The sequence below is a fragment of the Cygnus olor genome, chromosome 12 (assembly GCF_009769625.2).
Source record: "Cygnus olor isolate bCygOlo1 chromosome 12, bCygOlo1.pri.v2, whole genome shotgun sequence".
Taxonomy (NCBI): domain Eukaryota; kingdom Metazoa; phylum Chordata; class Aves; order Anseriformes; family Anatidae; genus Cygnus; species Cygnus olor.
The window spans coordinates 12,533,096-12,548,748 of record NC_049180.1 but is presented as its reverse complement, the minus strand read 5'-3'; the positions used below and the strand labels follow the sequence as shown (position 1 = coordinate 12,548,748).

Here is a 15,653-nt window from a genome sequence, read left to right as displayed (position 1 = left end):
CAGAACTCAACAGCAATGGGTGTTCTTCCGCAGCCTCAAAGCCTTTCAAAGCTTGGACCGTTCCCAGGGGCGCAGATGTTGCGCAGCGCCCAGCGATGGCCCATTTCTTTTCTTAGGGCCTCATAGCACCACCGATTCGGCTCCCTTTTGGTGGCCGACAGCTGAGGAAGGCAGTCCTTGGCAGCAGCAGCCCTCTTGGTTTCGTGCTGCGCAGCCCCAGTGGAAGCTGCGCGACAGCGGCTCGGTGCCTTTGCGCGGTGCTTTGGTGTGGGGCAGAGCTATCTCGCTGAGGGAGGGAGGAGGATTTTGATCTCGCCAGTTTCAGCAGAACTATAAACAGTGTTGGTGTTGTAAATACAGCACAGGGGTATTGTGAGCCAGTGGCCAACCGAAACCAGGGGTGTGGAGGGGACGCATCCTGCAGCTGTAGGATGAGCGCAGAAACTGCTGCGCAGCGTGAAAGTTCTTTCAGTGCCGATTAAAATAATCTTGATCTCCAGAACGCTTTCTGCCTTCTCAAAGCAAAGCTAGTGGTATTGTCTGGGAGGCTGGGGGGGAGCAGAAGATTTTATCTAAACTGATTTCACTCTCCTCTGATGCTGAGCTGCTTTGACCTTACTGCTGTGATCTTGTCAGTGCCTGCCTAACCCCCTTCTCTCTTCCCTAATATCTGAAGGGATCAACAGCAGGAGTCTAAACTAAGTAATGTCCTTGATTTCCTTCTTGTAAAGAGCCTGCAGTGTGCCAGACCCCAGGATTCGGGGAAAAAAGCCTGGGGATGCGTGAGCAATGTACACGATGGTAATGAGCTGGCAAGCTCCGATCTCTCCAAACATCTCAGCGTGTGCCAAGGGAGTGGAGCGCCCACCGCAGGGATCGTGGGATTCATCCCCTGCCTACGAGGAACGGGCGGCTCCCTTCCCCGGCCCTTCAGCGTGTGGCGGGCACACGATCCGTAGGGTGCTGAACAGGGCTGCCACACAGGCCGTGGAAGGGGACAGGCCTACCCCGTACGGTCCATCGAGCCGCTGCGCTGTTTTTCACCGCTCGGCAGTTCTGGGGGCCTGTCAGAGCGCCCTGCGATGCGGCAGGCTGAGCTGGGCCAGACCACATGGAGCTTGCACATGGGCTGGCAGGGTTCCCTCCCCAAAGCCGTGACCGGTGCCAAGCTGGATGTTTCCATTTGTCCCCGCTTCCTTTGCGGCAGGAGTTCTTGGTGCTTGCAGCGGGCTGCAGGACGGCTGGGCCGAGGCAGGGGTGGTGAAGGGAGCTGCCTCCCACCTCCGACTGCGGGCAGGGGATTGCTTCAGCACCGCAGGCTCGGCGCGGGCACGCTCGGGGAGCTGCCATCGCCCTGTGGCTTTGAGCCTGGTCTGGCCTCTGTCTTTTACTCGGTTCCAAGGCCGTGATGGGATGTGGCACCACACAGTGCTTTGGGGGAGAAATGGGAAGCTGAACAAGCCAGGGTGTATGTCGTATCAGAAGCACCAACGTCTGCTTTGTTCTGGGGTGCCTGTGGCCGCGGGTCCCCAGTATCCTGCGCTCTCGCTGCCTGTCCTGGCTTCGTGCTGACACCGCAACAGGCCTGCTGGCATTGCCAGAAGAAGATAGAGCAAGTCTCCTTCTCTTGGCCTTCAAACCTTTTCCTCTCTCGAGCTCTCTTTGGGTGAATTTATTTCCCAGCTCCCTCTCATATCCCCAGGTCTCTGCACGCTCTTGGCTTTACCGTGAGCAAAGCGCCACGCTGCCTGCGGTCACGGGCTTGAGGTTGCCCATGTGAGAGCTGCGTGCCCCGTCTGCAGCTACCTGGCGTGCTGCGGCACGTCTCATGAGCCAGAGCCCGCAGGGCGGTCTCTGCCATCCCTGCGATGTCAACCAGTCCCGCAGAAGGTCGGTAGCCGACACACGATACTTTCTGGCAAAAAGTCACTGCTGGAAGAAAGCACTGGCCCAACCGGAAAGGGCAGAGTCGCATCCCGCCAGCTCAGCACCTGCGTGCCCTGCAGCCGTGGTGTGGTTGGTACCCAGCGCCTCGGAGCTGAAGTGCCTGTGTCATTACAGGAGGGCCCGGGGCAGCCCCAGCCCCAAGGGCTTTTTATCCTGCTCGTCAGGATGTTGTGCAAGACGCTGCCTCTTCTGGTGGGAACCTCGGGACCTCGCCTTGCGTTTGCTTTCCAAGGGAAGCCATCCAGAGGCCCAGTGCTCGGGATTGTTGGGCTGAGGCTGCTGGAGAAACGTTGGCATTTCCCTTGTTGGGATTTCTTTGGGCTCTGCCCTGGAGCCTTTCCTTCAGAGGCGTTCTCTGGCCCTTGGATCCCGTCTCTGAAAGGAGCCAGCCATCTGCCTGGGCTGGTTCTGTCCCTTCAGCAGGGATCTCCAGCAAGGGCCCGCTGCTCTGAGCTGTGCTCAGCACGTGCGGAGCGTCGCCCAGCCGCTCTGCGTCTGCGTTGGCATCTCTGGACGCGTTACCTGCGCTCACGTGTGGCTCTGCCCGCGTCAGGTTCTCCTCGGCTCTTCCCTCGCTCTCACCCTCACACCACTTTGTTCTTTGTGGCTTAGAAAACAAAGCCTTTGGCAAGTGAAGGAGGTGCCTGCCCTTCCTGGGGGAGGGCCAGCTGGCCTGCATTTGATTATGGCAGCGCCTCCTCATCCCTCCCCATTGTCCTTGCTGCTGTAGGCATGCCAGCGTTGTTGCGCTCCATCCCGTGAACAAGTGCTGCTGCCTCTGGGGCCCAAAGAGGGGCCGGGGCCCTTCCTCCCCTCGCTCCGGCCCCGCTCGCAGGGGCGCCTCTGCGGGTCTCCATGCGCCCTCCCTTCCAGCAGCGCTCCCGTCCCGGTTGCGGCGGCAGGCAGGCGCAGCGGACGCTCCTGTAAGTACCAAGTGTGCAGCGCCCGGGCTGACGTGTCGGTGGCATTGAGATTTGTTTGGAAACAATGTAAAGGAGGCTTTTCACGGCGCTGCTCGTGTGTGTGCGCGCGTCCAGCATGAATCAGAGTGCTTTGTGTGTGCCTTTTGTGTGCTCAGAGCCCTCCCAGCTGCGCGCATCTTTGCGGGGTCCCTCTGAATCCCAGGGTCGTGCTCTGTGTCATACGGCGGTGCCTGTCCCTGTTTCTCTCTGTTATTAGGGGATATTGCATGATCTTCACAGATTTAATTGCATCTAGAAGTCGTCATTGGCACCGCATGCCTCCAGACTACCTGGGCACATGCACAGGCAGAGCTTTCGGTCTGCCTCGACTTCTCTGAGGCTGTGGACAGCACAAGAGGGGGCTGCTCCCCTGGGCCGCTGCAGGGTTTGTGGGCTCCTGTCCTGCGAGTGACCGAGACTTGCTGGCACGGTGTTCCCAGCGTCGAGACGGAGCCGATCTCCAGATGTGACAGCTGAGATGCAGAGCATGATAAATGAGCTGACTTCATCAGCTGTCGTTACCTGCCAGTTCTCCCCTGGAGGTTCACAGCAGCTACCTGCTGGGACTTCTTGTTTCTGCTCTGCTTGGATTCTGAGGCTGTACAGGATGCGGTGTCTCAGACCGTGGTTTTAAGGAGAAAATTCCAGTCCCCTTCAGGGAGTAAATTATTGATGCGTCTTTGTGCTTCGCCTCTGACGAGTAAAGAAGGGTTGTGAACGCTGGTCCGTGGGAAGCTGGAAAGGATCTGGGTAGCTGGGACCTACAAGTGGGATTTTCCTGTCGCAGCAGGATTTCTTTCTATCGCAGGCTGCTTGGCACAGGCTGAGTTAAGTTTACTGAAAGTTATGATTCCCAGCTCTGGGAACAGGCTTGCGGGAGAATGGGAGAACAGAAGTTAGCACCAACGTGTAAAAAGAGACATCAGAGATGTCGTTGCTGTAGTGTACAGACACGCGGGGCACTGTGCCACTGCGCTTGTCTCCTGCCGTCGGTCCTGTGCGGGGCAGAACATGGCTCTGCCCCCAGTGCTGCTGAGCAAAATGGGGTTTTTAGTGTGGCTTAGGGGTTTTTAGTGTGCCTTATAATAAATCCTCCTTTATAACATGTACTGTTCTCCCTCTGCATAGAGACTGACTTTTCTGGGGAGGGGCTGCATGAAATTCCCAAATACCAGCTTTCACCTGGTTACTGGTGCAAGTATTGATGATGAAGGAAGATCACACAGAGAGGAAGCTCCTGCACCATGCCTTCCTGGTGCTGTGACACTGCTCTAAGGCGAAGCCGCTTTGTCTGACGGCAGCTGTCTCATCTCTCTTTCTCTCTTCTCTCTCTCCTTCCTCAGTTACCCTGTCCAAATCGTGCCCCTAGACACACATCTAGCCTGATTTGCTCTCTCCTTTCAGGGGTGTCCACTTTCATACACAGCCTGAAGCAGTTGGGGGATTGAGCCTAGAGGTTGGAAAATTGATCCTCTTGTGGAGTTCATGCAAGGTTAATGCAGGAAATCTCTCCTTTCTCCTTCCCGCCAGGTTTTTGTTGGCAAAGTCTTCCTGCAAGTTTAATAAGCCTCTAACGTTTACTTTCCCAACAAAGGATATTCCTTTATCAGAAAGTTTCTGCTTTGCCTTGGAGTTTGAGGTAGACCTCTTGCACAAACAAGAAGTCCTGACCATTTAAATCCAGTCTGCAACAGCTCCCCCCAAATATTCCCTCTTGCAAAGTGAGTTATTTGGTTAATGTTCTGTTTTATGAATTCTCAGTAACTTGCTGCTAGATCTGCTGGCATCCAGGCTATTTTCTCTTGTTTCATCAACGACTTTATTGCCAAATCAGTGTCATGGCAGTGTTTCTAGCTCCCAGCAAGCTCCGTGACTGCAGGAGGAGGCTAAATGGTAGCACCTGCATTTGGTGCTCCTTCTGGTTCACAACACAGGTGTGAGACTGCTGCATAAGTTTGTCCCTCAGCGTCGGAGTCAGCAGTGGATCAGTTAGGATTTTTCATGTGCTACATCCAAGTGAAATTCACAGTTGAAGGTAAGGAGTTCTTGGGTTGCTATGTTTTTGAGCACCTGCCCCAGCACCTCAGGCTCTGCTCAAGTGCAGCACGAGGCCTGTGTGGCCTGTCTGTCGGGGCTCCTTGTTCTTCTCCCTCCTAGGTGCTGGCTGAAGCCTCTCTCTGGCCGGAGGCACGGCGGCAGAAGAGGCTGGGCAGCGCTGTACCAGGCCAGCCCTTAGCATCTTTTGGGGTGTAGGCTGCTCACCCCTCAGCTGCCTTCTCTGATCCTAGGAACGCCAACATGTTCTGGCACTGCTGTGTATGCAGGGGGGCGATGTGTGATGTGCTGCAGCGTCCTTGGTCAGCAGAGCGCCTCTCCATAACTATTTTGCGGTGTCCTTGGCTGCCTGTGAGCACAAACTGACAGTTCTCTGAAAGTCTGGGGCTCCCCTTGTGTGAGGCAGTGAAACCAAATCTCCTCCAGGATCAGGACGCAGCGTTTCCTCCCAGCAGGTTTAGGGATTTCCCAGCTCGGGTTGCAGCTGAGCTGCGAGGGGAGCGCGTCGCACTGGAGGTGCAAGATGTGATGCTAGCAGAGGTCTTTCCTCAGCTGGCCCCCAGCCCTGTGCATGTGAGCAAGATGTTGGGCTTGGATGCTTCTTTCACTTGGATCCTGGGACGGGAGCTGCGCAGGGTGACAGACTTTCTGAATGCTCGTGTGCTGGCATCCATCTGGATGCCTGGATCCTCCTGGAGACTGGAATTCCCTTTAGTCACGGGAGTTAAATAGAGATCTGTTCGAGCAATCTGGACATGGAGCTCCCCTCGGCTTACAGATGGGGCCGGAGCTCACAATGGCTCCATCTGCATATCAAAGCCCGGGCCATATGGACAGGGCTCTCCCGAGCACCCGCTGCCTCTGACCCGGCTCCTTTGGCTGCTCCAGAGGGTTCGGATCCTTTCAGTGCCTCTTCGTGTGCTCTTAAACCGGGGGCCTATTTCCTGCCTCGTCAGTCGCCCAGAGGAAGGGAGGCCCAACAGCTGTGCTCAGTATCGGGGTTCAGTTTCAGCTCCACACCTCCCAAGGCAAAACTGCCCTCAGAGAGAGGGGGAAGAGCCTTCCCCCCTGCTCAGCCGCTGCGCAGGAGCCATCCCGTGGGCCAGCAGCGCACAGGTGGCTGGGCTCCCTCCTGCGGTCCCCTACGGGCTGCTGTGGGGCTGGGAGAGGCGGCCGTGCAGCTCGGGCAGGCTGCCCTCCCTCCGGCCGTGCAGGCAGATCCCAGCACATCGCCCAAGAATGACGCAGAGTTCGGCTCAGCTTGTCACAGCAGAGAGGATGGGAATTGAAGACTACAGAGAAAGCATCAACGCGCCCCTGTCCGGGCCCGAGGGCACGCTGGAGGTTTTGCAATCCCCAGCTGAGCGGGGAGGGTGTCATTAATGGGGAGCCGAGGGCAGACACCTACCACAGCCCCGTCTGCCTTCGCCGGCCCGCGGTGTGCTATTACCGAGGGGTATTTGTGCAGCGTAGCGATGGGGCTCCTGGGAGAGGTGTAAGGGCGACACATGCAAAACCTCTGGAGGTGACACCAGTCTGAACAGAGGGCGATTTGCTGCTGGGTGCAAGGCGCCAGCTTCAGTGACTCACAGACCTCGACGTGGCCTGGGCTGGAACCGACTGGCAACGAGAGGCTGCCGGCTCTGCCCAAAGAGGGGAGTGCTCCCCTTCACCAAAAGGCGTGAAAATGTTGCTCTTCTCCTCCCCCCTCCTCTAGGCAGCGGTCACACAGGTACACAGGATTGCTCGTTCGTGCCTCTGGTTCCTCAGCCATCAGTAAAATCTCAGCGTGTGTGACTTGGGTCAAATCAGCCTCGGGGTGGTTTCATGACTGCGGTGACTGGGGTAGCCGAATGGAGGACCGGCCGCCAGATCCCCGCTGTCAGGGGCAGCAGGGAGAGAAGGGCAGTGGCCCAAGCAGACTTCAGCAAGCAGAACCGCCTGTTTTACCAGCTCCCTTTGCTACAGCGCGGATCTGGTGAGTGCTGCCTCTCACGCCTGTAGTAGTGGAGGCCACGCTCAGCGCATCTGGAAGACCTGCCAGACTTCTGGCTGCTTGGAGCAGCAGCTTGTTTATTAATTAAGGGATTTCCTTAATTGTTGTATGTGACACGCTGTCGTGTTTGCACCCTCCTGAGCTGATAATGTCAGCTGTGCTGTCGGCAGCCTCTGAGGTGAGGGTTGGCTGGTGCGTGCTGGGGTAACTGGAGGAAGTAACTGGGAAGGAGGGAGGACGGTCCTCACCAAGATAGTGAAACAGCATCTGCTCTTGTTCTCATCAGAAGGGATCGGAAGCAGAGTTTCACTGACAGAAAAGCTTTGCAGTGAGGCACAAAGCTCATGAAAAGATGGGCAGCACTTCAAACACAAAGAGGCTGGTTTGCAGCAAACACCAACGTTGAAGTTGCTGATTTTGCTGGGAGCAAACTTGGTCCCCAGTCCTCTGGGCTTAGGAGTTTTCAAATGTTGAGAAAATCCCCTTGGTGGGACAAAAGAAAGAAAAAGATCAGTGCAGAATCTACCCAAGTGTTCAAAGACATGACCGACCACGGAGCAAAACACAAAGACTGAGGAAAACTGCACATCATCTGCTGCTGGGAGGCTTTCTGCAGCTGCAGAGCAGCTGTAGAGGGCGAGTCCCAGACACTCGCTGCCCAGCTTCCCAGGGAGTTGTTCTGTACGTACACATGTAAATACGTGTATATATATGTATATACACACACATTTGTGTGTGTCTGGCACAGGTTGCTCTGTGGAAGCTCTGAATCCAACGAAGCAGGGATTACCGTGGCTTGGTGTGATTCATTAGTTGAGTCAGCGTGCTCTTGATGAAGCTACCCTAGGTGTCGCTTGGCAGTCGCAGCAATTAAAAGAAGAGCAAGCACGCGTCCCGCACGCCAGCTCCAGCGCAGCGAGCCGCAATTGCCCTTTGGGTCATCGTGTTGCCATCAGGAGGGCAGGAATCGTGCGCAATGCCATTTGATCCAATTATGTTCTCCTGTAATTTAGACTCTCCTGGACGTGTCAAGCCTCGCCACCCAAAGGGGGAAGGAAGGGATTGTTGAGCTCCGCTCACGTTCACCCGGAGTGCAGAAGTATTTCCAAGCGTGTCGCTCTCAGGAGCACACCCTGCCTGCCGCATCAATCGCACGCCACTCGTGGTGCTGTGCAGGCTGCCTGGGTCCCCACGAGGTCTCTGCAGCCAGGCCCCATCGTGTTTCCCACTGACCATTGCCCCTTCCCTGATGTCTTGTTCCTCTTGTAGGTGCACCTACTTATCCTCCCTTCTTATCCTTAAACCCGAAGGATTTATGGTCTGCGCTCGTCTCTCATCCTTTGCCCTCCTGCAGTGTTTGTACAGCACCAGCCACTTGGTAACAGGCAGCAATGCAAATACAGGATTGAAAGTTTGTTTTTCTTATCTGGCTTTAGGCAAACTGGTGATTTTAGTGGTCTCTCCTCCCTTGGAGAGAGGAGGGGAGGCAATGTGAGCCACACAGCAACTCCGGAATTGTTGCGCTTTGTATTTCAAGAGGGTGAGTCCTTTCCTCAGTGCTTAGAGCTGAGCTTCTACAGCTACGTCCCGTGTAGGACATGGTTTTCATTAGGCTGCTTTCTGCTGCTAATGAATCCCAGAGAAGGCTTCACATGCAGTTCGGAATAGTCAAATGTGACAGGGTGGGGAGCAGGGAACAGCGAACCTCAGCACAGACTGCGTGTAGCCGGTGGCTTTGCTGAACGCTTGCGCTCCTGGTGCGCCCCAGCGCCGCTGCCCACTGGTGGAGCCGCAAATCTCGCTGGAAGCGAGCGAGGCTTTGGCTTTGAGGCACAGGAAAAGCTTTGCTACATCTTCAGAAGGGACCGTCCTGCTTCTCCAAAGCTCTTGTGTGTCGGGTGGCAGCTTGCTTTGAGTTCTGCTCGAGCTTGGGGTTGGTAGGTGTGTTTCCTCTCCGTTCCTGCACTGTGAAAGAAAGGGGACCTGGCCCGCGCCCAGGCAGGCTGCTCTCCGCACACTTCAGTGGTTCTCGTGTGAAGCGCGGCCCCTTCCCCCCCGCCTGCTCTCCGGTTTCCAGGGCTCCTCAACCTCGTATTCAGGCTAGCAGCATTTGCTTGTGAATAGCCGGAGCCCAGCCGGCGGGCTGACGAGGTGGCCCTGCCTCAGTCCGGCCCTCGGGGATGGTGATGTACAGCAGAGAGCTGCGCTCGGCCGGGACATGGACCCCCTCTGTACCAACAGCAAGGTAGGATGGGGGATGTTTGTAGGTGATTAACCAGCTTGCCGTCTGCGGGTACTGAAGGCTTGCTCTCTCCCTGCCCCTTCCTTCGTGGGCACTGTTTTAGTGTCAGTGGGTGGGAGGCTGAGGAAAGTGCGGGTGGGTCCGAGCGAGCGGGGAGCCGAGGGCTTTCTGCTCTACCTGCCTGGTCCCCGGTCAGCAGGGAAGCAGGCTCGTCGCTGTCTGCAGACTGACAGCTCTCGTGCCAGGAAGGTTTCAGTCCGGATGATGATGCTTTCAATATATTTCATTGTAAAGTAGTGAATTGCTTCTTCTGGACTGTCAGCGTACAAGGCAGTCCGCAGCCACGAGTCCCTGCTTATGCTGCGCACACAGCAACCTGTGACAGGGGACACATGGGTGCTGTGAGCTGGGGGCAGTTCTCAAAGCCCCAAACAGTCGTGGGTTCTAGAGGCATTAAGCCCCAGCGAGCACCTGCAGTGAGAAGAGCACAGCTGGGAGAGGCATTTTCATGCAGGAGAGCAGCATTTACCTTGGACTTGTGCTCTGGTAAGTGCCGTCGCTCTTTCCGCTGGTGCCCAGACCCCGGTGGAGCAGGGCTCTGCCCGCGTGGCACTGAACAGATGCTGGTAAGCACTTGGCTCAGTTCACAGCAGTACTCGCAGTGCTTTGACCTTCTCTGGCTGCACCGGTTCTGTTCTCTGTGCTGCAAACCGACCTCACCTGGATCTCCAAGCTCCCAGCAGAGGTTAACAGTGCTTAGGCTGAAAGGCAGAGAGGGTGAGACGGGTGCTGAAGTATGGGGTGCTGGGCAGAGCCCTGTGATGAGCCGCATGCTGCTAACAGCTGAGCAGAGCACACCTTGTGCACAGGAGCTGCACGCAAGGTGTATCAGGGCTCTTCTGATGGCGTTGGGTGCTTTTTCACCGTTAGCAGCAACGTTCCCAGCTGCTGGATGCCTTCCCTCCCTCTGGGTGAAGGTGGTGTCAAAGCCCAGGAGCAGGGGGCAGGCACAGCATGGGGGACTTGGCCCCTCTTGGGGCTTGGCTCTTAGGGCAGCTTCAGCCGCCGTACCCAAAGCTGCTCTTGGATTCCTGTCTCGTTGCTCCCATCAGGTTCGGTTTGGGCTTCTTACTGCCCCTATCTCAGCTCCCTTGTGCAGTCACTTCGGTGTGGAAGGAAACCTCCCTAGGCGCATTTTTCTTCTGCAGAAAGTTAGAGAGTTTGTGATCTGCCTGCTCCGCCTACCTCTCCTGCTCAGACACCCAGTTGCCAGTGTGACAAGAAAAAAACTCCTGTTACAATAATTATCTCCCCACGGGAAGAGGTGAAAGAGAAGGTTTAGACAGAGGTAGCCCCTTCTGGCATATGGAGGTGTGGGGTGGTTTTCTCCTGGCTCCTCATTAAGCGTCTGAGAGATCGCTGGACCTTGAGACCGGGAGGAATCTGGTGGGTGAGTGGTAGGTTGGGTTGGTGAGGTGTGATACCCGAATGGATGCAGGACCCACCGGAAGGCTCCCCACGCAGCGCTGGCGGCAGAGCCAAGCCCCTTCCCATGGCCTGTGCATGCAGGTGGTGTGTCTGGTGCCAGAGACAGACTCCAGCAGCCTCCGTCCCCGATGCGCTGCGAGCCTCGCCGTGGTGAGAGGAGCGGGGGCAAGCCCAGGGCGATGGGCTGAGGGCAGTCAGCGGCGTCCCGGGCTCTTCTCTGGGGCACAGCAGGTCCCCAGGAGCCCCAGCCTCCCCCGGAGCCTGGCGGGACCAACCTGCTGCTGGCTCCTCGCGCTGCTGCTGCGCGGGTCAGCCCTCTGCGCGCAGGAAGCACGTTTGTCTTTAATCCATAATTTTGAGATTTGGTAACGACTTGTCTGGAGAGTCAAGATCAAAAGCCGAGGTGCAGGCTCCTTCCTGCCTGGTTGCAGGCGTTGGTGGGAGCATTCGGCCTCCCTGCACCCGTCTGCCTCCTTTTATGCACGAGAGGCTCTTGCAGCTTGGCAGAGAAGCCGCAGCCCTGCCTGCGCCCCAGTGCCCACATCGCGCGTGCCTCGCAGCCTCTCCGGGACGGAGCCGACGGCGATGCCCTCGCCTGCGCGGCGTTGTTTTGTCCTGTGTGCCAGGGCGGACTCACTGCATGGAGGGGGCTGCCATTTCGTGTGCTAAAAGGGGCAGTTGGAGCGGATGATGTGGCTGGGAAAACCTTGGTGGCCACTTAGCATGTTACCAAGCAAGCTGCGGGGTGTGGAGGGCCGCTCCCATTGTGCAGGGAACAAAGCTGAGCTATTCACTAGCCTGTGACAGGCACTGGGGATGGAAGAAATGCCGAGATTTAGAGTAATTTCTGCGCTGCCGTGGAGTCCTTGCCAAGAACAGACAGATGCCATATGAAGATGAGGTGGCGGGGCTGCCTCCCTGTGTGGGTTGCAGCCCTGGTTCCTCCTCGCCGAGGCCACAGGCAGGTCTGTTATTTCTAGGAATCGCTGCAGAAGCCTCGCTTTTTCCCTCTCTCCCGTTCGTGGATGGAAACGAGTTCCTCAGCCTCGGGGTGGAAACGAGTTCCTCAGCCTCGGGGAAGCCCTTCGCAGGGCGGCTGCCCTCCCGATGGCTGCTGTAAAAGCCAGGCTGGCCTCCTTGCCATGCCTCTCCTGCACAGCGCGTGTCCTCAGCACCCTCTTTCAGAGCCCCTTGTGCCTTTTGAGCTCAGCTTTTCCCATCACTGAGCAAAATAGAGCCTGCGTACAGCCTTTGGTTGGGATCATCGCCCCTCGGCTGGCACGACTGGAGAGCTGTGATGAGCCCTCAGCCCGGGCTGACCGCCAGCCCCTGCCTGGGGGGCTGGTTTGTGGAGAAATGGAAGGAGCAGCACAAAACCCCAGCAAACCGGGCCATCTGTCGCTGCTGCGCAGGTCTGCCAGGCTCCCCGGCGCTCAGTGTTTCACCTCGCCTCGGTGTGCAGTGCCGCCAGGGAATTAAAGAGCCTGGTAAGTGCAGACTCAGCGGGCTCTGGCATCTCCTCTGCCCGCTGCGAGCCCCTCTCTCCCCCAGCAGTGGGCACTTTCAAGCATAAAGCCTGGGCCGAGAGAGCGGCAGGGCCGGGCTGTCCCTGTGCCGGGGCTGCTGCCTCTGACAGCCCCGTGCTGCGGCTGCGTGGGGCTGTTTGAGGAGCGTTTTCCCCCAGCAGCTGCTGGCCCTAATGAAGCAGCTCCTTGCTCTGCATGAGTAATGGGGCTGGCTGCACACAGAGCACGCAGCTGCAGCTCAAAAGAGCAACGGGGACGGCTGTGGCAGCTCCCGTGGCTGTGGCATCTGCCCCTGGAGTGACTCCTCAGCCTGTGGGTGGCCTCCTGCACGCTGGCATTCAGCTTTCCTCACGTCTGCATCCTGTACGCCCTGCCCTGCCTACCTGTGTCAGCAGCACGGGGCAGCCTAGCACCCGGCCGTTTCCCCACCGATGTCCCGATGGGGATGCAGCATCTGCTCCACATCTGTGTAACACTTGGGTGTTCTGTTCTGACGTCCAAGGCCCTCTTCCGCATGCCGGTACGTGCTTTAAGCTCTCGGAGCGAAGGCTGTCGGAGCTGTTGGATGCCCAGCTCTGGCTGTCAGGTGGGAAAAGCTCCGAGGCTGACGCCTTCGTTGCCGGCACAGAGCGCGGCTGTAGCTTCCCAGCAGAGCCACAGCAGCCACGCGGGGCCTGGCAGGTGAAGTGCTGGCTGGTTCACCCCCGGGGCGGCCCGTGGTGTTTCTGCACGCACGCAGTCTGTGGAAGGTGCTGGGCAGGCCTGTCCGGGGGTTTTCTCTGCCTTCTGCATCAGATTTTAACAAACAACTCCTGTGTTTTCGCTGGTGAGCAGCGAAGCTCCCTGCATAGTTAAACCTTGTCATCAGCCACGCTTGGTAGAGAAAACAGTGACTTACGAGCTGGAGTAATTCAGATGTTTGCCTTTCCCCTGGAACCCAGCATACTCTGCCATTGTTTGAACCCCACGGTTGTCTTTTTGTCGGTGGTCTCGGTGCACTGTGTTGCCTTGGCCCTTTCCTGCCGTGGCAGTAAGGCGCCCCTGCCCTGCCTCTGTCCGCGTGGGCAGCGTTTCGTCCCGCTCCTCTTGTTTGACCGAGAGGGCAGAGCTGTATCAGCGAGGCCTCGTGGGCATCGCTCGTAGAGCTAAGCCTCGTGAAACAGCTTCCAGCATTCCTGTAGTACTAGAAATAAAGTGCTGAGCTCGGTGCTGAGCTAACCAGCACGAGCAGGTAACGCTGTAGCGGGCAGGGCTGGGCAGGGCGCTGACTCCGCTCGGGCGACAGCAGACGCAGAAAACGCTTGGGCTGCAGCTGAGCTTGTGTGGTCCCGGATTCCCATTGCTGTGGGGATGGGTTGGGGTGGCCACAGAGCCCAGCTCTTCTCGAGCCATGTGCTGTGCCCCGTTGGCTCCGGGGAAACTGCCCGGGGAGCAGCAATCCGCTCCCGGTTAGCTGGCTCGTGCCCCCTCCACTGCGTCCTGCTGGGAGCAGGCAGGATGAGGCAGGAAGGGGAGCTGCAGGTTTTATCCCGAGCAGGGCTGTGAAGGTGTGTGAAGGTTCCTGCAGTTCGCCAGCAGCTTCCCCTGGGATCCCCTCCCCAGGGAACACGTCCGGCAGCGTGGGTGCTGCCGGGGAGGTAGGGCTGCGGCAGAGCAGCCGGCACAGCTGAAGCCCTCCGCATAAGGAGCTGTTTGTTTTGCTGAATTGTTAATTCAGCCCCAGTGACAATAGCAGCCCCCCCTCCGCTCACACTCGAGGAACTGCGTTGGCCACACACTGATCCTTTCTCTCGTCTCACGCTTTAGGCACCGAGCCGGGGTTATTCTTCCCCGAGTGCCTCTGACTGGCTGTTGCCTTTTGTTCTGGCTCTCTGCAGGCGTACGAGTGGGCCTTGGAAGGGATGCGACACCTCGCCTGCATCAGCATGGAGGACTGCAGCTCCGCCGAGCACTGCGCGGGTGTCATCAAGTGCCTGGAGAGCTACAAGGGGCAGCACCCGGACATCAGCGATGCCCGCTTCCAGGAGATGAAGGAGCTGGCCTGCGAGCTGAAGAGTGACAAGGGACTCAAGCAGTGGAAGTTCGCGTGGTCCAAGTGCCAGGAGACCAAGCTGGTTTTTGAAAAGAAACTGGAAGCAGCCTTGAGAACCAGGAGGTCGCTGCTGGCAGACCGCAAACCAGCCGCGGGGGAGCAGGCGCGGGCCGGCAGCGAGGCCGGCAGCCTGTGCCACCGGAGGCACTCCGAGGGGGCCGCCCCCGGGCCGCACTGGGACGGGACTTGCAGCACATCCCACGGCTATGGCAGGCCCGGCCGCTCTCCAGGCTGGACTAAGGAGAAAATCCCCTCGCCCACCCTCAGCTGCCCTGGCGATTTCGGTGCTGGGGACGAATTTGCCTGCCAAGCTGCTCTCGGTGCAGGGCCCCACTCCGGCCGAGTTTCTTTTGGAAGCGGGGCCGCCAAGTCGCCGAAACTGCCCGAGGAAAAGTCAAACCTGGAGAGCATATTGGAAACCCTGGAGGTGAAGCCGTCCTGCGCCTCCACTCCAGCCTCTGGGAAGCCGCCTCCCAGGAGGATGCTCCGCAAGGCCCAGAGCTTCGACCTGCCCTGCGGTGAGAGCCTGTGGTCGGGCTGCCAGAGGACGCTGAGCGAGCCGGCCAGGTACGGCAACACCGGCGTCTTTATTAAGGGGCTGGAGGTGAGCAGCACGGAGCTGGTGGACAGGACGTTTGCGCTGAGGCAGGGCGCTCACAGCTGGGCCGCGGACTGCCTGCTGGAGGGACAGAGGGGCTGCGGCTCCGCGACCGAAGCCAAGAGCTGGGGCAGGTGAGTGAGCGACCGCGGCGCTTGGCGCTGCGGCCTCGGGGGGGGAAAAAGGGAAAGGAGGTCTGCTGTCCTTCCCCCACAGCCTCTGGAGCAATGTTCCTCTAAAAGTGGGGGGAAGAGCAGTTCCTGGGCAGGAGAAGGGCTCGCAGCGTTGCCGACCTTGGGGTGTGAGGGTCCGCAGCAGTGCAGTTGTCCCCCTGCGCTTCTGGGGGGGCTCTGCCCAGACTGGGGGGGGCACATCCCTGTGGCAGCTGCTTTGCAGGTAAGGGGGTGTTTGTGTTAGCCTTTTGGGGCTGAGACCTGAGCGACCACCAGCTGGCTTTTGTTCTGGTCTTTCCCTTCTCTTAGAGGATCTTAACTGTGTTGAGCGCTGCAATGTGCCCAGGGCAGGGGGAGCCCAGGGATGGGAGCTGCTCCTGAAAGGGAGTCGCCAGGCAGGTCTTTCAACTGCTCTCATTGAAAAAAGATTGAAAATAAAAAAAACACTTGCAGATCTCAGAGAACTGAGAGCCTGGGGCAATCCCTGACAGGGCGGTGCTGGGAACGTGGTCAGGGAACGTGCGTGTACACCAGTGGCTGTGGGCACGGAGCAAGTGCACGGGACCCCCGCAGG

The 15,653-nt window shown here is 58.2% G+C and overlaps 1 protein-coding gene across 8 annotated transcripts in view; it reads left to right on the top strand.

Annotated features, from left to right (window-relative positions):
• PLEKHG4 (pleckstrin homology and RhoGEF domain containing G4) overlaps positions 1-15,653 on the top strand; it is a 94,152-nt gene that overhangs the window by 68,510 nt on the left and 9,989 nt on the right. For all 8 annotated transcript variants that reach the window (XR_005823836.1, XM_040571662.1, XM_040571657.1 and 5 more), the window contains one exon: positions 14,094-15,040. Coding sequence is in view for 7 of the 8 variants with exons in the window: in XM_040571662.1 (XP_040427596.1) it covers positions 14,094-15,040 (947 nt within the window). In the remaining variant the exon portion in view is untranslated. The remainder of the gene's footprint in view (positions 1-14,093; positions 15,041-15,653) is intronic.